Here is a 24,401-nt window from a genome sequence, read left to right on the forward strand (position 1 = left end):
ATTTTTAACCTAACTGGGTATCTGCAGATAAGGTTCGATAAACAAATTTTTAAATTAAAATCCATATTAATAAAAATGTAAAAAAAAATATGCAAGAAAATTTTAGCATATATTTTGAAAAGAGGGGAGGAGTGGGGGTAGGAGGGGAGGACCCAAAAACGGCTATGCCTAGGGCCCACGAAAGGTATAATCCGGCTCTGTGCCTAGGGCCTACGAAAGGTATAATCCGGCTCTGAGAGCAGCTATAAGTTACATCACTTGAACATGTCGGTAAAAGGAACATAAATCATTATATGTTAGTCTTAGTTTATGATCTTGCAAGGTGTTATCTCCAATAATGCCAAACCAAACATTTCCAGCAACAAGTGATGATTAGCTACAATGGCAGGTTAAGGCAATAAGTTGCTATTAGGTAAGACCAAGTTAATTAATATCAGGAATTGTATTTGCGTTATACTAGGATAATCGTAAACTGCAACTTAATGATGAAGTTAATTTTTTTATTATTTATCAGAAATTCATTTTCTTTTCTCTAAACTTAGCAAAATTTGAATGGTTTCAAACTTACTGGAAAACCACTGCAAAAACTTGTTACATTAAACAGGGTTGCCACAGAAAAAAATGAGCAAAATAGTTGCTTTTAGTAGTCTAAAGCATGAAAATAGTAGCCAAAAACTAGGAAAATAGTTGCCTAATAAGAACAAAAATTCATCAAAAATATGACTAAAATTTTGTTAATGACTTAATTGTCATATACCATGATCCATTCAGTCAAGTTGGTGGCAAATATGATAATTCGCATACAAATGTTATGAAAAATGATTACTAAAATTCGAAATTCATGCATTGTAATACCGTTAAAAAGTTATTTTTTAAAGCAAAAAAAAAATCATGCAGACTTTTGTAGCAATAATCATTGAAAAGGTGATCGAGAAATGAAATGGACTTACAATGGAGTTTGCGCAGATTGAACGAATTAAAAAGTGAAGACTCTAATTTGCAATTCAAAATTTTTAAAATTTTTTATTTTTTAAGAAAAAAAAAGTTCAGTGGGTTCAGGAACTATCTAGCGGGGCGCAGACTTTCCACCAATTTATGCTTGGAAGAAAAAAACATCTCTAGGAGTACAGAAAAATCTCCCAATAGTCTCCTTGTCTTGAAAATAGTTGCTTTTTTTAGCCTTCTCAGGCAAAACAAGTTGCCATAATCGCCTCATGCCAAAAATAGTTGCATTTTAGTTGCGCCTGTGGCAACCCTGATTAAACTTTAAAACCAAATGTAAAAGTAAATTATAAGCATTAATACTTACCCAAATCTTGATGCAATATCATAAATTCGTCTTTCTAATACTTCCACATCCTAAAAATACCCATAATAAATATGAAAATGTTATTAGATTACAATTTTTTTGATAACACAACAATAACAGTACTAACCTCTTTATTTCCTTCTAAAAGTAATGTCATCACACACATTTTATGAACATCAAATCCTTTAATTTGGGTAACATAAATTTTTTTAAAGTGATCAACTAGTGAAGAAATCATTGACTCTGACTCAGGTTTCAGGGCATGACCTAAAAATACATCTTCATAAATAGTAATATACATAAATAATTATACACATTTTTTTAACTTTTTATTCTTAAACCCATAATTTCCATACTTTAATAAAGTAATAAATTTTGACACTGCTAATTTCATTAAATGCTATAAAATTCAACACAAGTTAACTTACCAAATTGAAATTGCTTATTATCCATTAATCTTATAGAAGCAGGTTTCAATTGCTGAAAAAGAATTGTGCACAAATTAACATCATTTTTCAAGTCTACATCATTTTCATAGTCTACAAAAGTTAACTTTTGAAATTATGCGTACAACTGTAATTACAAAACATTAAATCATTCATAAATTCTATGCAGATGTTCATAATAACTCATAGGACACAAAAGTCAACTTTTTAAGAATTGTATTCTTGTCCCTTTATTTGAAATAAGGATAGAAAATTTAGTATAGTTTTAATGTAAGACTGTATAACTAAAGTTGGATCCTTTTTTTTTCTAAGTATTGTTAAAAAAAACTGAATTAAAATTCCGCATTCTCACCATTTTGTTAAACTGAATAACATTAAACCTCTCTCAAAATTTTTACAGTATTTTCACATAAACTATATTCCTATAAAATAAATTGGTGTACTTTCCTGCTTAACTGTTAATCAGGCAGGAAAGCAGTAAAGGTGGGAAAAATTCTGAATAATTCCCTATATATATATATATCTTATAGTTTATTAAAAAATATTGTATTGAAATATTAATAAGTAGATATTTTATAATGTTATAATATTATAAAAAACTATGTGTACGAAATTCTTTCTAATAATATTTAAACAGCTATTTTAATAGAATCTAATGAATCATACTGACAATCCTCACTATTCACACGAAGTGCAAACAAGATCCAACAAGTATATTTAATAGTCAGCAGCTTGGAATGAATAAAAGTTATTTAGTATTTTAGATTTCATTCAGTAGGGAAAATTAAAAGAACACCAAAACAGATCAGTTTGTATTAATCTTTTAATGCATTTTGAATAAAACTGAGCCTGAACAATTTATGAAATTAAAATAATAAATATTATATAGTGATTAATAGTTAAAAAACAATGTTGGAAAATAACTTTTTGCACTACTGTTAAATAATCTTTTTGGTGATAAAACATTAAACACCTTTTTATGGTAACCATACACCAAATAAGAATTTAACAGACAGTATCATGCATAAAGTTGAAATATCAACTGACCGCATGCCATAATCAAAATCATTAAACCACATCTGAATTCAGAAAAACTATTAGTGTAAACTAAATTAATCAGTTTTAAATGCTAGCTAAATAATTGAGCCAAATATTTTATCCCACTAGAATCATAAAGCACATTTTTAGGGAGAGGAGTTGGTACTGGAATAGAAATAAGGAAACAGTTTTTCAAATCCAAACAATATTAAAAGTTTTAATGAAAAATCAAAATTTTGAGTTAGTTCTGAAAAAGAATGATTCTTATAGTTATAGAAAATATTGCACTGTAATTTAAACGTTTAAAACAATTTTACTGATCGAAGAAATAATTCCTGGTTAATTGATATTAAACAAACTATTTTGAAATGAATAATTACTTGTCGCATAACTTCTTTTAGACAGTCAACACCAGGCTCAAATGATGGAAAAGCGACAGATCCATACTTAATAAATGGTGGGAGTGGTCTTACTCTAATTACAACTTCTGTAACAACACCAAGAGTACCTACAAATAAAAAAAGGAACAAAAATATAACAATTTTATTTCATATACTTACTGCTTCAATAAGATATTAATTTTAAAAAAATCTGTTGCAATATAGAGGCACACATTACACTCTTATTATTTTCAAAGCATTATTTTAATGGCTAATATTTTATAAAAATAATACAATTCAGTCAATACAAATCTGTAGTGGAAAGAAACTTACAGATTTGAGCCATTTTAGTTTTTTCACCTTAAGTGAAGCTGTACTCCATTTAGCTGTACTTCAAAAGATTTAATTATGAAATAACAGAACATTTAGAGCAAAAGCATTTCTTTTAACAATTTAGTGATATATTTATCTTTTATTTTAGTAATAAATGTTAAAAAAATTTTCTATGAATTATACATTTTGGTAAAAGCTAATAATTTATTATTGTTGTTTCATTAAATTATGAAGACAATTTAAGAGATTTTTAGTGATTTACTTATTCACATATTTTATACATTGTAATAGTAGAAAACTTTAATGATTGTAATTGCATGTAAGGGCAAAAAGAATATACTTTTCAAAACTTCTTTAGAAGCTTGTAAAGTTACATAGAAAAATTATTTTTTTTTTCCTTTCCAATGCCCACCTTTTAGAATGACCCACCTGGGCATCATACAGGCACCTGAAGGGCAAATTTGTTGGCCACTCTTTCAGGGGCACCATATGTTGCTCCCACAGTAAGGACAGATAGTACAGAGAAGGAAAGAACATCCATGCCATGGCGGGGATTCGAACCCAGAACCTTTCTGATGCAAGGGCAGTTCCCTAACCCCTACACAGGTCAGTCGGCTAAAAATTATTAATCAGCTATTCATATCTCACCTTCAGATCCAAGAATGAATTGATGGATGTCAGGACCACTAGATATTCTAGGCACCTGAAATATAAATTATGGACACAAATTAAAAGATAGTGATATAGAAATAGAATTATTACTAAAAACCAGATACAAAGTTTTGGAAATTGACATTCTGTGTATGCATGGATATAAACAATAGGTACCCTATAAATAATGTAGAAGTATTTCTTAAATTATGCAATAAAGAGGCAGAATTTTTTTAAAATTATGCAAATAAATTGCACAGAACCTAGAAAAAAAGTATAATATGTTTTCTTTTTTAATAAAAAATTTTCAATTGTTATAAAAAAGATTTTAACCAGGTTACACCATATCCTGGCTTAAAAAAAAAAAAACAATATTGGTTATTCTAACATAATGGTTGTAAAATTTTATTGTAGTGAGCCTAGATGCTGAAGTGAAGCAAGGACAATTGTCTTTATTTCGTAAAAAATTGGCTATAGCAAGATAAAGCTCTTTTACAGTCTACTGAATTTAGCAGCACACAAAGCACTTGCCTAGTTTTACTTGCAAGTTACAGATCTTTAAATTCTGCATCTTTAAATTCCGTAATACTATTACATCCAGGAAAGAACATTTTTTATTGGTTCTGTATTAGGTTGTTTAAAAAATAATTTCGCTTTCTTTTTTTTTTACTGAGAATGAAAGTAAATTTTCTTATAATGAAAAAATAGTTAAAATGTTTGTTCTTTTCTGGCGAAAAACACAAAGTGATTTTTGTCCTCCTTATTTGAAGTAAAGATGCTACGATCTAAAGAATTTTGTACAGACCAGAACATAGTCGTAGACAATCCATTTCTTATTCCCGGTGATGATGCGCTTCAAAAATGGATGATTTTCTTGACATTTGAGAAGCAAATCACAGGCATCAATGTGATGTTAACATTATAACTTTCATCCCATAAGAACATGTGAAATCTATATGTCGAGCTTTGAAATTATACCTTAAACTTTTAAAATTATCATGGATGTTCAAACTCGATAAACTTAATGTCTCAGTGATTTCAGGAGTTGCTATTTACTGGCTTGCATTTAATTCTCTTATTATGTCTTCATAAGATTAAATGGACATGGTGAATCATGCATCTTAATTCAAATTTTGCAAAAAAATTTTTGCACTGGCGTTCTACCAATGCATTTTATCTGCATACATCTGATTATTTTTTCCCTGCTTGAACAGCATTTTTAACTTTTTGATAGCAAAGAAGTGAAATATGCCGAAAAGTTGGCTTTTGATTTTTCATATTTGAAAGAGCACAAAACCAAAAACTACTGCAGAGAATCACTATCAAGTCTTACTATATCAGCTGTCAAAATATTATCTAATAATACGGCTTAAGGGTGAAATGGGCAGTGAAAAAATATATAATAAAATTCACTGTTGGGGAAAAAAATTAATAAAAAAATTCGGAAAAATTAGATTACTTTCAGAACGGCTCAATTACTAGGGCCCTATGACTAAAACAAGGTTCTTTTTATTATATTTTACTTAATCATGGGTTGATATAGAAACTTCAGAAATAAAGGATTTAGAAAGGTATTAAAATGAATATATGAACCTCATTCATGAATTCAAATTTTTTTAATTCAAGAATATGAACAGTCATCAATAGTGAGAGCAATAGTATTAGCAGAAAAAATAATTAATTTAAATCTTTAGACTGGAATAATATATTTTGTTTTTATAATTATAGTACGTAAAATAATAATTAGTTGAAAATTGTTTAATTTGTTTCCATTTTTTTTTTTGTCTGAAATTATTTATGAAATTATTTTAACCCAATTAACAAAAGCATTGCTTAATGCGAAAACTAATGCTTGACTAATAATTAGTTACTCAATAATTTGAATTTCCATGTTAGCAAATATGTTTGTAAATTGAACTTTCAGTAGAAAAACGGAAAATTTTAAATTAAAGAAAATTTAAAACAATTAAAGAAAATTTAAAATACACAACTTAATATGAAGAAAAAGAGGAGGGAAAAGAGGTCTGTGTTCAATATGAAATATCTTTTTAATTTAAGGAAATAAATTTGCAGTATTTCATTGTAAAATTAAAAAATAGCCATGTACTAACAAAACATAATAATTTATTTAATAACATTTTAATTTAAAATAAAATAAGTGTTAAACGTTTTTAAGCATTGAAAAAAGTGTTCTTTAGTTATGTTGTTAAAAGAGCAATACTGTTTGCATTAGAGTTATAAGAAAATTAGCAAAGATCTGGGATTCATCCTCAATTATTAAGTGAAGACTATACTGGTACCATACTGTACTGGCACCACACTACAACAATTTAGATTGATAGGCAGATGTAGGTAATAATTATCAAGCATTCACACCATGTTGCTCAATTAACATTGACTTTTTTAAACTACTATGGTGCAGTGAGAGAAAGAGCAGTTCGATAAGACACACAGCCTTCAGCATGAGGAAACAAATCTTGCCTCAAACAGTGCTAACCAAAGATTAAATCCACCATAATAAAATAATTCTAAAAGTCAGGATTATAAATGAACTAAATTAATTTAACTGTTTACATCCCTAAAAGGAGAATTTTTACAAAAATCTTAATCATGAAAACATTTAAAAAAACGAACTCTTATGACTTTGATTCAAAAAGAAAATTAAAAATCTAATTTGAAATTTTAAAATTTTAATACCACAACACTTTTCTTGCCCTGGACATTAAAACTTAATCACAGAATTATTTAAAGGAAGAAAAAAAAACAATTAATTCAATGAAAACTTTTTTACATAAATGCAGTAAAGAAGGATACAGAAAAAAATTTAACATTTCTGAATGCAGTTTAAAAATTTGCTTATGAAATATACTGAATGAAGTACAAATGTTTAGTTTTCATGGATTTTAATGATATAATTAAACAATTACCTTAGAAGTTTTTCTAGCAGTTCTATAAGCAGCAAAACTTTTTTCCATTATGAGATAAAAAATAAAGTCACTTGAAAAATAAATTTCAGAATAATCGTGCAGAATCCACAAATTATTTTATTTTGTATTTTAATAACGAAAAAAAGAAAAAACATATACATTCCACATATAAAAATTTTAGCTCTGAAATGTGCATGTAACCTATGAACATTGTGAAATGACCCTGATATAAAGCACTAAGAAGCAATTTGCGCTTACTTGACAATTTTTTTGTATTTCACCTTGTGGTGTAACCATTTTCACATGAACAACCATATCTTCAATATTACCATAGATATTTTTTTTCATACCAGAAGCCCTTGTAGAAACCCAGCCACCAAGGGAACTGAATTCATATGAATCTGGTTCATGGCCAGTGCACAAGTCATATTTCAGTAACTAAAAGTAAAAATAATAATAAACTGGAAAAGCATTTCATGATAAAAGTATAGTAAAATAATATATCAACTAGATAGTTTCTACCACAAGAAAGTAAATTTTGCTTAAATTTAACATAGAGATAGCAAGAGGTGTGCAAAGTTTCAGATTTAAAAACACAAACTGCACTTATAGACTAATAAAAACATACTGTGGGGTTGCCAACTTTAAGAAGAAGTCCAACACAAGTGTGAAATAAAACATTTAATTTGTCTCCTTATCATTAAATTTTTTAGATTCTAAACCTGAAACTTTGAATGACTTAGTTTAATATATTTTGAAAATAGTAAGGTGAAGATGAATCTTATAATTAGTTTACTTGATGCAAAATAGCCAATGTTAAATTTATATTTTCTTCAGAAATATTAAAAATAATTTAAGTAATGTAAGAAAAAGTGAGAAAGTGACCATCTTAACTGCAAATCTTAACTCATTTTGACTACGCTCTGTTCAAATTAATTAAAATTGTAAGTTAAAATAAATAGGACGGAAATTATATACAGTAGAAGTCCATTATAACGACAATTCATAGTATCAGATTAAATTGTCTTTATATCCAAGTTGTCATTATAAGCATATTTAACTTTAAAATTGTAATAAAAAGACTAAAAATGTAACAGACATGTTTATCTACTTTATTATGAACAACTATTTCAAATTTAAAAAAAAAAAAAATCTAGAGTAAACTGTTTTTGCCTTTAGATTACTGACTGAATTACATTGTTCTATACTTTATGAATGGCAGAAATGTCTATGACAAGGATGTTTGAATAATAAGTTTCCAAATCATGATAAGTTTTTGAAAGAATAAAATGATATAAATTGCAATACTTCTTGATGCCGTAAATAACAGTGAATGATTTCAATAGTAAGAAGTCAGAAAAGAAACAAGGGGCATGTTTAAAACTTTGTCAACAAAGGGCATAATCTTCTTGAAGTGTGCAACAGGATTACTAAAAATAAAGGACAAAGTTTTCTTTTGTTAGGACTTAGCCGAGGGTCGCCCATACACTACTTTATAAATGTAAGGAATTAAAATTGTAATAAGGATATTATGCTACTTTTTTATTTAATTTTTTTGCTTTCCTGCATTGATACCAGAAATAAATCTCTTTTAAACCTGTTTAGTATAAAAAGGTTCCCTTTAACGGCAAAAAAAATTTGCCTAATTTTTTGTTGTTGTATTAACAGAAGGCTAATAATTTTTAAAATTATAAAGTAACAATTTTGTATTTTTTATATAAGAACTTGACTGTGACTTGGAAATTTGTCGTAATAGTGGACTTCACGTAATATGCACAGAGTATTATAAAGTTTTTACTGTATACATATACATATTAATGTGCGTAAGAGCAATGATTCCAAAAAATTTCCGGAGAATTGGGTACAGACTCTAAAGATTTTAATACGTAATTGAAAACAAGTAACTAGCTTAAAAATCAAAATTGCATGCAATTAAACTGGGTATGCTTGGAAGTTGATAGTGGTTTTCATTTTGTATAAGAAATCTGTAGCAAATGTTTGGTTGATCCCTTATTTTTATAAATTGATTTTAATATATAATATTATAAATTGATTTTAATATTTGTTAATTTTAAGTCTTTGATCCAAGAACAGTTTTAAAATTTTTCAAAAACATATGGGCATTGTTTTGCTGTTCAGAAAGGAGTCGAAGATGTGACTATTATTTCAAATAAATCAATCATCTCATAAATTTCATAACAAAAGCACCTTTTGCCTTTATTATGAAATTAGCAACATATTTATATTTTCAAATAAAAACCCATCACTGTATACTTCCAAATAAGAGCCCCTATATATATGCTTTTCATTGAAATTTAACACGAAATTCAAAACCCATATAGAGGCCAACCTAAAAAATAATTAATAGTAATAAGCCATTCTTATTTTTGTGGATTACTTAAAACTTTCCTTCTCTTTATCTTCCTCCATCGATGCTTTTTTATTATTACTTCTTATATATTTTTTTTAATAATTCAAGCTATTCACATACTTCTTGTATATTACCGATTGAAATGAAAATAAATTTAATTAAGATTTTTAACATGATTTAAAGATTTTATAGGACAAATACTACATATGTCTTAAAAATTGAAATTAACAGAATGAATTTCAATTTTCAACGCAAATTTAAAAACTGATTAGTTAAAAAACAGACATGCTTATTAAGATAGTTATACATGCCAGTGTTCATAATAAATATTTTTTTAAAAAAATAACTATAAATAACATATATGCAATAGGAAAACTTAATATAATGTGTTTTCAATATTTTAAAGTTTATTTAGTAATACTTGCAAACCTATTTGTTACAAAAGTCTTTAGTTATTTCCCATATCCTCAACTCAGAAAAGAGTTTTGGTTAATTTTAAAATAGGGATAAATTTAGCAGGTTTCACTGTATTATTTAATTAAAGTAGATTGATGGCAATCTTTGCTACATTAATGTAAGAATGTTTAGGTTTTAAAAATTTCAACTGTTATATTAAATTATATTAAAACTGTTCATGGCTTTGGTCCCAGAGTTCCACAGGAGGGTAACAGGGGTTCAAGACTTAGGCCACTTTTTTTAAAAAACCTTTTACTATAATAGTATTCAACCAATAATCCATACTTTAATATTTTGTTTGTTTTTAAGAAATATTATAACATTAATATATATTTACCTATATACCACTATATATTAAATAAATTAGGGAAAGGATATGCATTTACAAATAAAGCATAAATATTTCTACAACTTTTCAATTCAACATAACAAGGGATTTTAAATATTCTGCCCCTCCCTAATTAATCAAATTAAGTACTTGTAATAATAAAAAAATTCGACATATTTCAAGAAACATAATTAGATGTTAAAATTAATTTTCAGACTGTTAGTTCAAAAGTAAAATGTAAGTTAAAAGCAAAAATTTCTTTCAATTTTAAAAACAGAATTGTGGTCACTTTTTAAAAGAATGTAGGTACTTTTCGATCAGTTGGGTTTAAGTGAAAAGTCTCCAAAAGATTTTAACCTCAGTCAGCTTTTATATTTTATTTTCTTAAACACATAAAAATTTAAAAAATAATAATAATGGAATTTCTTTGTGTTTGGCTAACCAAAAAGTACCAGAATTTTCTAGGTTATGCTCGAATTTTAAAATACCTATAACAATTTTATATGTTATTGTATTATTTGTATACATAGTAAAATACATACAAGACATTTGTACGAAATGAAAAATACATAAAATATTATAAGAAGAACACACCTCTCTTTCTAAGTCTTGGCCAATGATACCAGCCTCCACAAGTACTGTGTTATTTTCTCGATTCACCCATAATATTCTATTCTAATATTACAAAAATGTAGGATATTTATTATTAATATTTATGCATGTTACATAAGTATAAAAAAAATTTAAAAAGTAAAATATAAAACTAAAATGTAAATCGAAATAAAACATACATAAAAAATTTTAATACACAGAACTTTTATGAATTTTATTAGTAATTAAGGAAAATCTCATTTAGATTTTTAAAAATTATTCTTTTTATAAAAATTTTTCTGACATGCAAATAAAATACTTGAAAACACAAATAAATGTGTGTATTCTTTAGGAATAATTCATATGATTTAGCATATTGTGTGTAAGACAATTACAAGTATTGTTTTATAATATTGAAAAAAGCAATTTACAAGTGCTTTAAATTTTATTAAATTCTAACTTCCAATTTGTATAACTATCAAGAAATACATTACACAGAGATTTCTCTCATTAATTAGAGTCATATCAAATTTCATCCATTTGCAAAAGAAAAAAAAAAGAAAACTAGTTTTTTTTTATTAAATTCAAAATAAAGAAAGAAAGAAATAAGAAAAGAAAACAACTCTTATTGTATTATTTGCATTCTTCATGAAGAAAGTAAGAAATTGTGCAAAAAAATTTTTTTTTTCTAAAAAAGCACCAAAAAATAAAACATTTAAAAAATCAAGAAAGTGCAATTTCGTTCTCAGCTCTTAAAGGTTTTTTGTAATTGTATGTTTGGAGGTAAAATCCATAAAACATTTAAGGACAATCCATCATAAAAAAACATTAAAAAATTGTTTGTTAAAATTCACTCCTATATATAATAAAATTCATAATTGCAGTATATTTTTTAGATTGTGCTCACTTTCATTGTTAAATAAATTTTTTAAAAAGCAAAGTAAAGATGTACCATTTGGGAAGTATCCAAGGACACAATCATCCGTTTCTCTTCAGAAGGGCATTCCACCCCACAGGAGACACTAGTGCCACCTAAGGAAGCAATAATTAGTGTTGTGCACTATAAAAAACGAAAACCTAACTATAAATACAAACACAGAAGCATAATTAAAAATGAATTATAAACTATTATCAAAAAATTGCTGGAGAATTGCGTTGAAACCTTGAGGGTAAAAAAAGGAATTTAATTCACATTGAAAAAAATACACATTGAAAAGGAATTTAATTCACCTTCAATTTGAAAAAAAAAATTTATTAAATAAAGAAAATAAATCTTAAATGGATAAAATCAGATTACAGTCAGCAAATTATAAAAGAAAATCACACTTTTTAACTTTTGAAAAAATGAATTAGATTTTGCTTTAATATTTTTAAACATTGCATACCTACCAACATGGATACGAAAAAATCTAGTAGATTTTATGAAATGAAATTTTTTTTATTGTAATTGTTGCATAATGTAGTTTGTAGTTGTAGTTGCTTATTTACGTTGCACTAGAGTTGTTGCAGATTTAATAAACTCGCAGTTGTTTACTACGCCTACACAATAGGCCATTGCCGTAGGTCTGGGAAACATCCCTGGTGATGATCTGAAGAAATGCCATCAGAATTCTGCCAAGGGGAAGACATCCCTGCTTCAACCCAACGATCTGCTTGGGAAGTTGAGCACTTTACAATAGAACAGTTTAACGAGGACTGATATCGCTCACCCGTAGCTGATCAAAGTGGTTACCCATGTGCACACTAACCACTGCCTGTGATACTTGACTTCGGTGTTTTACTGGGAACAGTGTCTTAACGATCAGTCCAATGTGGAACATTGCATAATGTCCCACATTATTATTAATATATTAATGTGGGACAATAATATTTTACACATATGAAATTTTAGTCATCAAAATAAAAAAATTGCAATATTTTCCAGTTATGATAGATACTTGAAATGTTATGTATTATGTTGACTCATAATTTTGAATAAAAATAGACATTTAATTTATCAAAGATACAGTTAAAAGATTTTTTAAATAATTTAAAAAGGGAGTTCTGAATAAAAATAAACTGAACATTTTAGGACAAAAGAAGTTTTAAACTGATTTCAATAATTGAATCTCACGTCATTAAGTATTAGTAATATTTATTTAAATATTCAAGCAAGTAATAATCTGTGGAAAAAATCAATTTCAATGGGAATTTTTTAGGAAACTTACTCAATTTTAGGGAATTTTTTAAAATGTACAAAAACTAGGAGAATTTTTATTTAACCAGTTGAAATTGGCAAAATCCAGTAGAGATGGCAGCTATGATATTGTGTTACCTCTTGTCTTTGGCAAATGCTCAAATTAAATCCTTTTTTGCAGACAATTGTAAAATTTAATTGGTAAAAATTATTTCATACAAAATATTTCCTTTTTTTATTATTTGGTTTGATTTTCTTTTTTTTTTAAAAAGTATAAGTTGTCAGATATAGAAAACAGACAATGTACTGGTTTTAAATGGCAAAATCAAAAATTTGAAAAATAAAAAATATCAGTTAAATAGATTTTTTTTAAATTTAATTCTCTAAGGACCAACCATATAAACTTTAGATTTATGCATTTAAAATCATGTAGCTTTCACCAAAGTATTGTGATTATATTTTCGAAATTGTAACGAGAACAAAAGAAAGTACAAACTATTAAAACAAAACTATTAAAAGAAAGTACATTTTCATGTCATGTTATAAATTATCAAAAGCTATACATAAGCTTATAAATTATCATTTGATGATTTATTTAAGATATGACATATATTTTAGGTAAATTCTGGAGTAACACAAATTGCAATTAAATATATTCAAATTCAACTGTAATATGAAAAGTTACTTATGGTGAATCATTGTTTATTTAACGCACACTTTTTGTAATGAAAAATTATTCATCTTTAATTCATTGTTGCAAATTAATCATTAAATCATATTTAAACATCACAATTTTGAATGATATATGTTGAATAATTGATTTCAAGCAATTTTTTCACATACATCACTCACGATTGTGAAATTTAAATATAATTTCCAATGAATATGCAAATATGTACAGTAGGGAACCGATTATCCGGAACGATCGGGAACATCGATATTCCGGATAACTGATTTTTCCGGTTTTCTGAATCGCTACAAAAAGCCGTTTTTTTTTTTAATAGTTAAACCCAACTAAAAAAAAAAATTGGAAATAATCTGAAAAAGAAGAAAAAACGATGAAGTAATACACTAATGATTATTTCCAAAATGATGGAAAGGTAAACATCTTTCAAAAAAGAACGAAAAATCCTAAAATCTTATGAGGAAAAAAAATAATTTTTTTTAAAAATGGCGGGAAAACTAATCGAATTTCGTTCCGGTTTTTTGGTTTTCTGATTTCCGGATAACGAGTTCTGTACTGTAGAATAACTATGATCAAGCAGTTTAAAGTCATAGAAATAAAGTTATCATTGAAAATATTTAGATTTTTTAACATACATCATTTTAAAAGCAAAGATCCAAAGTTTATAATGAGCTTTATCTATGGGTATTTCATTAAATATTTTCAAAATTATGTATCACTAAAATCTGCCAGTTTTAAAATTTAGAGAACCCCCTGAATGCTAGCATATTAACAGAAAAATACAAATTTTCTAATAATAAAAAACTATCTTTTAATAATTTGTAAAAGACCATAGTTAAATATTTAAGAAGTAATTATGTATTTAAAGTCAGAGTGATGTGTTTTTTCCATCCTTAATAATGATTAGAAGGGAAATTTATTATGGATAATTAGAATTTAAGGGGAAAAAAACTCTAATAATGATTGTTAATGTCTTGATTAATGCAGTCTCTTCTTTAATGTTTGTTATGAAATTTGAAGTGAAGTCCTTTGATAATAGTTTTTAAACCACAATTAATTGAATTTATATTTAATCAAATAAAGTTTGATTAATAAAAAATATGATCAAATTATAATTTAAACATACAATGAATTCTTAAAACTTATTTATCAGAATTTTACAGGAAGTCAAGAAAATAACATATTTTTATGTCATTGGAGAATGTGTTAACATTAGCATTATACCTAAATAAAGAATTATATTCTTACAAAACTTAGAAGGTGCTTACCACCAAAAGGGATGATCACAACGTTACATTCAGTTGCAGCCTGGACAATGCTTAAAACATCATCATGACATCCTAAATAAAATGTTTATAAAAATCAGAGAAAAAAACTAAGTTAAAAAGTACATAAATAGAGTGATAAGAAGACTATGAGAATATTGTGTTGGTTTTATATACATCTGAGAAATATTTTTTACAATAAAAGTTTTTATTTGCAGTATAATTAATTTCGCTACTACATTAATTGAAAAATTAAAAGCAATGTTTATCGACACTTCCATATATGAATAGTCCAAATGAAAACCTTTTTAACTGTATTTTAAAGGGAAAAAATAATTATATTTAGTTTTTGCTAAATATGATTAGGAAGTGGAAGGAAGTAGAGCTGATGTATGAAGGAAGTGCAACTGAATATATTGCAATTGATTGTCTGGGAGAACACCTGCATTGTATAGGTATTTATGACCACCCTCAGTGTCAACTGTGTGGTTCTGGAGCACCAATGAATAGAGAGCACCTCCATTGCTGTAGGAGGTTCCACGGTTCTTGAATCGGAGACCGCAAGATATTGGTGTGCGAGAGAGCTTTTGGGAAGATGACTTTGGTCTTTTGTTATTTTCTATTTTTATTGCTCCTCTGTGTTATTGTTTGTATTCCCTGCCATTGGAAATAAAAAATAAGTTTTTGCTCAACACGAAAAACTCTTATTCTTAGCACAAACTAAATTTTTTTTTAAAATTTTTAAACCACATTTTTTTTTATTGTATGCAAGTTTTACATCTCTACTACCTCCCGTATGCGATTATATATTTAAACTGTGGAATGTACTTACTTGGCCAAAGTACAATATCAGGTATTCTCTCAAAGATTCCATGCCGCAAAATGAATATTTCTCGCATTGTATGACCTAAATCATGCAAATAATCATTAGAATTTTTTAATTATATTTGCCATTAACTAAAATCCATATGATTATTGAACATTACCATGAGCTCTAAAGAGTCTGTCCTGTGGATCTAAAGAATGGTCTATACCAAGCTGCTTAATTTCTTCAAAAAAGGATTCATTTATGATAGGCTTTGGAAAGTCTTCAGATTTAATTTCAGGCTAAAAATAATAAATCAATTTAAGTAAATAAACAAAATCTTGTACTTTCAATAAGGGCAGTAAAATATAAATATTTCAAACATTTCTAAACATTTTTAAAAATAAATAACTTTATTCAACACATGGAGAAGTCAGGCATAAAAAATTATGTTAAACTCTTAATAACAAACATCCATCCTGCAATATTTACTCATATTTTGAAGTATAATTGAATATATGCAAGTTTTTTCTTTCTTTTTCACTAGGCAATTATAAAAATTTAATTAGTTGCAACATTAATAATGAATATACTGTCTATCTAAATGTTAAGATTAATGAGAAGATGTTCTTTTTTTTGTCTAGCAAAGCAGCTTTAAATTAAAGTATTTTTTTAAAAATCTATTTGGTTTATTTACTTATTAATCACTCAAAATAAAAATATATTTTTAAATTTTTAGCAGACATACTTAAAGAAAGAAAATAATGAAATTTTATAAAACTATTAGGATTAGTTAAGGAAAAAATTTATAAGAGAAAATTTAGAGCCCAATTCACCAGTAAAGAAATTGCATAATTAATTTTAAAAGAATAAAATACCTCAGGTAAAAGAAAAAATTACGTTTAGACATTATGTAAAAAGGATTAACAAGAGCACAAGGTTATTTCACTTCTGATTGACAGGTAATAGTGACCTTGTATGACAGGTAATAATGGGGAAAAAAGTGGTTCTTAGCCTAAACACTGCAAGATTTTTTTTCTTCTATGGCACAAAAATAAAGTTACTTGACCTCATTTTTAAAATTTTTTTTAAATGTTATACTTTTCAGTATAAAAAACTCAAAAAAGTTTTTTAAGGTCATAAAAAAAAATAAAAAGAGGTTTTCAGCCCAAATATTTAAAATTTTAAGATTAATACAAAAATTTTCTTATTTCAATCAAATAAAAAAAACATCCTCTTGATTTTTGTACATTGAAAATTATAAAAAAACTTTATTTATGCCTCTTTATATTAAAAAATCATAAAAATAGCCTCTACTGCTTTGGGTGCCCAACTTAATGTTACTTTTAGTTTCGCTGTGTTAAAACTATGAGACTTAGCAGCGAATCACCATTTACTTACAGTGAGACACACACAAAGTGTAGACTCAATCATTTGTATAGATTGAGTGGGATTTCAGCCATGTAATATTAATTGCTCCATAATAAAAAATCTAAAGAAAAGGAAAGGATGTTCAACTTAACGCTAAATTTTCTTTTACAGTGTGAAAAATATAAGACTTAAATTATGAAGATGTGTAGAAAAATGTACAGAGAGTAAAATTTAATATATTGATAATTAAATCAAAGATTATTAAACGTTAAGCTTGCAGCATAAAACAACATGCAGGCTACCTTGAAGGACACAGGAATGCAACAACAGACTTCAAATTTAACATGCTGAAAGAACCACGTTGGTTAATGAAATTACAGAAGCTTTTCTTGAAATTCTAATTTGTTTAAAAGTTATTGCAATTTTAAGTGTTTTTTGGAAATTTTTTTCACATATTTTTCTTTCTTGCTTTATGTTACATTTTTTTTCGTAAAAATTATGATTTAGAAAATTTAAACTACAAAGGTGTGTAGAAAAATATACAAGGAAAACTATGGTCTGCTGATCTGTTAAAATTGCCTACATCGATACTGTTCAAATTACCTCGATTTCATAACACCCATTTGAGAAAATCCTGTCTTGTGCATTTTTCTAACAGATCAAAATCATTTTTGTTTGCACACATTTTTTAAAGAGACTTGTTAATTAGCTTTTCTGACATTCTTTCTATTCTATCTTATTTCTTTTTCGTCTATTAGAGGGAATTTCCCCATGAGATAATATCAGAAACATGATGGGATGGATAATGAACAGGAAAGGTGGTTAAAGGAATTATGGGTGCTTAAATTATAAAATTTGAAAGTGGAATTTTCCTAGCAAGCTTCAGCATTTGAATCTTGGAATTTCCCAACTATTCAAAAAAAGTTTACACTAAATAACTGGTCAAGTTATTTAGTGTAAATTTTAGTTAATCAATTTGTTTTCTTGACTCCAGTGACCTGCAAGATGCTTCTAAAGCAAAAATAAATGTTATGGTAGCTTTGAATTTGATTTCTACAATGTTGACTAAAATACATTATAAATGGACTTAACAAAACTCTTCGGGGTTAATAGCGTCTCAGTATTCTACGGGAACCTTGGCCATTCCGAATAAAATTGCACAGCCGAGGATCTTCCGAAGCTGATGACACATATATCAACAGCCACACACATTCCATTACTTTTCAATTTCTTCAATACCTGATTTAATGTCTGCTCCAATCAGAGTCGGATTAACCATTAAGCATACTAAGCACTTGCGTAGGGCCCTAGAGGTTAGGGGGGACCACAAAGAGCCAATAAAAAAAAAATTTTCTAGAAATATTTTCTTTTACACATTTTAGTTTGATCATAAGCTCTTACACAAGATCATGATTTAAACTAAATTACTAATGTGTTATATGTGTCATTGCTATTGTGCAGATTGTCATTGCTATCATGTTATTGTGTCATATGCAATTCCACTGAAAAGAAAAAGAAAATTGCGCATTGGCAGTATCCCCTCTCAAAACAACCCAAGCTTTTTCCTAACCAATCACCTACATAGTCGATAGCATATATGAAACGTCAGTTGATAGCTGAAATACAAAACTAGAGCAGGGAAAAAACTTTGAGTAAACAAGTGTAACAAATTGATTTACTACACTGTTGTGTCAAAGACTCTTTTCCCAGATCTTACTCGAAGCCTTAAACATCTTCATCTTCGTGACTGATAATTGCCCGTATGATTTTGCCCTTTTTCAACGAAAAATACTATTTAATAAGATACTTTAAAATTCTCCTACTTGGTGGCGATTTGTGTTACAGAAAAGTAGGAGGTCTAATGAAAGAGAGGTGCCTTGATTGACATATTCTTTTAAATCAATTAGATGATTAGGAGATTTATCATCATGCATGCAATTACATTATTAGGAGAGAACTACATTAGTTACTAATTTTCCACATACACAAGAAAATTGAACATTTATTACTTAAAAAGAGATTGAAACAATGCTACTCTATCTTGACTCAGTGCATGTTTTGTTTATTTCATGTTCAAGAAGACTTGATTTGATTTTAAAATTATTCACCTTTTTTAAGTTTTAATAATGCAATGAGGCAAGAATCCTCCAGAGATTCTATGAATAATTTGTCGGATGTTCTACTTCATCTTATGTTAAAATGACTGAATTGAACATACTGTGTGCAAAAAAAAAAAAAAGTAACGCCCCGAAAAACTTTAGATCTAATCTAATGATCTGATTTTCACAGGCTCAATCCTAATATCTTGAATGCTTTAGCTTCAACCAGAAATATGTTAATCAATTAATGCAGCTGACATTAAGTTATGAAAGCACTTATTCAGAATAAACATATTTTTCAAGAGATTTGGAATTCTGACCCTCAAAACATGGAAGGGACAGGGTATATAAGAATAGGGGGAATCTATAAAATATAATACCAGGAGAGCAGTTAAAAGTTTGTATCCCTTCATGTTCATTTCCCTTTTCGCTTATTTTCCGATATCTCAAGAACTTAATTAGCTATTTGAAAAGTTTTTGAACAAAATTATAGAAGTCATCTATCCGAATATAAATCCATGTAAAATAATAACTGCTATTTATGTAATTTAATGAAGATAATTTGAATTGAAAGGTATTGAATTTTTTAGTATGTAATTTTCGATGAAAAATTATAAAATTACTTATTTTCTCAATAAAATAATGTTTCCAATTGGAGAACTTTAGCTAGCTAGAAAGTGATTAAGATATATATCTAGTGAAACGTTTTATTTACCGATAAAAGCGTAATGAATTTGATTCATAGTGGTCAAGAAATGAATGCACTTGTTAGGTTAATAAGCACAGAGCTCAAGTAAAAATAATCTAGCTAGTCGGAAAGTAATAGAAAATTCAATCACAAGTAACTATCATTACAAACAAGAAAGTGAGTTAATTTAGTTAATAATAATATTAATAAATCCTGTAGGTAATAAGAAAACTTTTATAAATTCATAAAGAATTGTCTCAGGTTTCCCAACATTTGCAGAGATAAGAAAATTATTTGTTATTTTTATTAATTATTAAAATTATGTTCTTTATACTGTATTGAACTTTTGTATATTTTTTTATTTTCTATAAAAATTTGCTAAAGTTCGATAAATTTTTTACATGAATAAAAGAACTACAAAAAAAAATTTTTTTACTTAATTTTTAGAAAAAAATTAAAAAAGTATATTAGAAACATTATGGAACAGCCGGAAAGTTTGAATAAAAAAATTTGTTAGATTTTATAGAAGGGAAAAAATAGCCATCATGAAATTTTTTTAAATAATAAAACACCGGAATTGACAAAATTATTTTAGTTTGGCTCTAAAATCACAAAATATGTGGTTTTCATTGAAACCTCTTCTAAGAGTTAATTGAAAAATTTCGATTAACATTATAAATTCTTTGCAAAAAGCATTTAATTTGGCAGCTTATAAATTCATATGTGCAAACTTACTTTAGTTTTATTAAAAAAATATTTTTTTTATACTCGTGCTGATATTTTTTATTACATTTAAAAAAACATCAAATATTTCAGTGCTTAGGAACTCTAAGGATCTTTCTCCGATGATAGCCAACAACTGATCAAGAGTTTGAAAGCATTAAAAACTCTGATACATTTGCCATAAAGCAAATTTGCAAACAATAGCAAATATCAAGAGAGATATTGTCAAAATCGTATCTAGAAACAAAAAACGTGTAAAGATTACACATTTTTTCTAGTAGTTTACCTCGTAAATCAGAATTTTTTTAAAAGTATGTGTATATTTTTTTACCTTAACATTACATTATCTGGCTTTGTACGCTATTCAACTCTAGTGCAACGGAAAGTGTAAAATTGGTGTTCCACTGTACATGAATTAGTATTTGGAAATTGGCATTGAAATTCAAACATTTATGACATAAAAAACTTTATTGTTTAGACCACTTAACAAAAGAATTACAGAAAAATATGAAAAATTCTTCCTTGTACTTTTAACAAAAAAATTTATAGAAAAAAACCTTTTCATAGCTTTAAACTAAAAATTTAAGTCAATTTAATTTGAAGAAAGAATTCGTTCACTATGATTTTTCTTAGAGTTACCCCTCTTAGTTTTCCTTTCTTTCTTCTAGTTTCAAGACGCTCTCCGCCCTTGGAGATATTTCTCTGTTATATTGGACTGCAAGACTTCTCATGCTCCAGAGAGCAAATGATGGACGTAATTAAAAAAAAAATTTCATTTCATTTTTTTATATTGAAAAATATCACATTTAAAATTTTGAGAAAAAAAAATTAGGTCAAGTGTGCTATAATTTTTTTTTCTTCTGAAAACAACTTTTTATTTTTTTACTTACCAAATAAAGAAAACCGTGAAGTTAAGAAGCTTTGCTTTTGTGCTTTAAAAAAAATCTTGAATTATTTTAGCTAAAATCCAATTTTTATTCTTTTACTGTCCAAAGACAAAAAACACTCTTGAATTTTCTTACATTAAAAATAATACACTTAACATTACAATAAATAAAAAAACTGAAGTGATGAAAATTGCTACTTCCTGAAAAGAAATTCTTAAAATTTGCTCCAAAAATTATTTCAATAAAACCTTTAAAAAAATTCTACAAATATTTTCAGCATTTTATTAGTTTAATTACATAGTGTTTACTTTTTTCTTTCTAATAACACGAAAAATTGAGAAAATTTGCTCATAAATAAAAAAGATAAACACATTTTCAACATTCGAGTCACCATCTGTAATTACTGATCTGTATTACATTACGATCTGTTATCTACACATATGTCGAGTCACCATCTGGAGTCATTTTATTAAATTGGGTCTGATTTCAAAATAGCTATCTAATCGTAATTTGTCTAAAAATACTCAAAAAATTATTTTACGTCATTTTTTGTCAAGACTTTTAGGACAAAAAAATTTTCATACAAATCTGTAACATGACAGCAAGGACTATTGATTGATTTCCCTGGAAAGCTAAGCATTAAAACTTTATCGAAGAATAATAGCATGAATAATTAATTTAAAAAAAAGACCATATGAATATCATATTTAAAAAGTACCCAATTACGTAATGAACACAACTCAATGTAAGATTTTTAAATTAGAGAATAAAGCAATACATTTAAACATTCTATTCTTACTACAATTTAAAATACATATTCACCTGTGGAGGATATTTTTTGCTATCAACACTAATTGCAAATGTGCTTTCAACCCAATTCTTGAAATTCGGTAGGACTTTGTTCCCAATTAGATACCTTGAGGAAAATATTGAAAATTAATACAAAGGAATTTGTAGGCAAAATAAAACAAGAATAACACTATAATAAAATATTGAGTAGGAACACTCTTATTTTGAAACACCAGGTAATATAGCATTTAATATTTTTTTCAAATCATTTATCATAAAAAACCAAAATGTAAAGCTATGCATAAATTAAGCTAATGATCAAATAGTTTATTTTATTACCCTCCGTTATCATAGTGATGGAATTTAAACTATTTAAGAACTTGATACATTTAATAATTTTATAAGAATAATTAAATACAGTACAGAACCCGTTATCCGGAAATCATAAAACCAAAAAACCGGAATGAAATGCGATACATTTTCTCGCCAATTTAAAAAAAAAATTTTTTTTCCTCGTAAGATTTAAGGATTTTTCTTTCTTTTTTGAAAGATGTTTACCTTACCATCATTTTGGAAATAATCATTAGTGTATTACTTCATTGTTTTTTCTTCTTTTTAGGATTATTTCCAATTTTTTTTTTTTTTAAAGATGGGTTTAACAATAAAAAAAAAGTTTTTTTTGTAGCGATTTAGAAAACCGGAAAAATCAGTTATCCGGAATAGCGATGGTCCCGATCGTTCCGGATAATCGGTTCCCTACTGTACTATAGAGTCATCGACACAAACTGTAATTAAAAATTTGATAATAATAAGAAATTAACACTTTCTGTTTTAAGGAGCATAGGATGCATTTTTATCGTTCTAGTGAGATTTCAGCAATATATGTAATAGAAAAATAATTTAATAAAGCAAATATTTCCCCTTTTTGAGCAATTTCGTAGCAAGTTATTTGAAGCATAGAACCTGCATATTAAATGGAACTAATATAAATAAAGAATCAAAAAAATATATATTTTCCATGCATCAAAAATTAAGAGAATACAGTTAGAAAGTAAAATTGGATTCACGATGAAATCGGCACACATAGAAAGTATGAAAAATAATAACTAAAATTTCAAATTCGCATATCGTTATAATGTTGTATTAAAAATACTGGGATTTTTAAAACTATGTAAATCAGTAGCCTTAATAATCGAAACAAAAAAGATTGAAGAATTACATTGATTAAGATCGGACGTGTCAAAAAGCCTAAATAAGCAATTTGAAATTTCCATTTTTTCATTATTCAAAAAGAAAGAAAAAAGAATTAAAATATTTTTTTGATTATGTTCAGATGCTTTTGTATGTCGCACATTGAGAATTGGCAGGATGCAGGATGAGCACGCTTATCTTATGAACACCAAAAATATCAGTTGATTAAGTATAAATAATTAGGCGTTTGGGAATGTCCGAATGATATGACTCTGGAACCAAGTTTGCAAAGATGATAAAAACTAGCTGCAATATTGGATCTTAAAACATAAACAAATTAATAACATACAGGGCCGGATTAACCTTTAGGCACACTAGGCCCGTGCCTAGGGCCTACAAAATTCAGGGGCCTACGAAAAACTTGGGGGAAAAAAATTTTTAAAAAAAATCAAACGTAGTGGAATCAGAAAAACAGTTTTGTTTTTCTGATTCCACTACGTTTGATTTTTTTCTTCCTTTTAACGATAAACTTCGCACTCAATAAATTCTTTTTATTCATAAATTTTATAATCAGGTTTTAAAATTCCGTTGATCTTGCCTTGTTCCGGGTTTTAATATTTAGGCTAGTGCTTTTTTTAACTATCGTTTCAGTTCGATAATTTTCAAGTGTTTTTATTTAGATTAATAAGTTTTCCTTTTATTTTATTGTTCCCCCCCGTTTAATTAGGTATGAAATATATTGCGTTATTTAATCATTGGTTTTGTTTATATAAGTTAATTTAGGAATTGTAATTATTTTTAAAAAATAAATATGAGAATTTTGTATTTTTTAAACTTGTTTTTCTTGTCTAAACTTGCAAATTTTCTATTCTTTTAAATGTTATATTTCTAC

General features: G+C 27.1%; 1 protein-coding gene across 1 annotated transcript in view; it reads right to left on the reverse strand.

The window, feature by feature from the left end:
- Window positions 1-24,401, reverse strand: part of LOC107444440 (alkyldihydroxyacetonephosphate synthase) — a gene marked incomplete in the record, with an annotated part of 34,224 nt that overhangs the window by 8,737 nt on the left and 1,086 nt on the right. Inside the window, 12 exon segments of the mRNA XM_043038884.1 lie at window positions 1,310-1,359; window positions 1,437-1,576; window positions 1,738-1,789; window positions 3,174-3,301; window positions 4,155-4,209; window positions 7,343-7,522; window positions 10,834-10,914; window positions 11,783-11,862; window positions 14,960-15,031; window positions 15,789-15,863; window positions 15,943-16,063; window positions 22,352-22,445. Coding sequence (XP_042894818.1) covers window positions 1,310-1,359; window positions 1,437-1,576; window positions 1,738-1,789; window positions 3,174-3,301; window positions 4,155-4,209; window positions 7,343-7,522; window positions 10,834-10,914; window positions 11,783-11,862; window positions 14,960-15,031; window positions 15,789-15,863; window positions 15,943-16,063; window positions 22,352-22,445 — 1,128 coding nt within the window.

The sequence above is a fragment of the Parasteatoda tepidariorum genome, chromosome 1 (genome assembly GCF_043381705.1).
Source record: "Parasteatoda tepidariorum isolate YZ-2023 chromosome 1, CAS_Ptep_4.0, whole genome shotgun sequence".
NCBI classification, from domain to species: domain Eukaryota; kingdom Metazoa; phylum Arthropoda; class Arachnida; order Araneae; family Theridiidae; genus Parasteatoda; species Parasteatoda tepidariorum.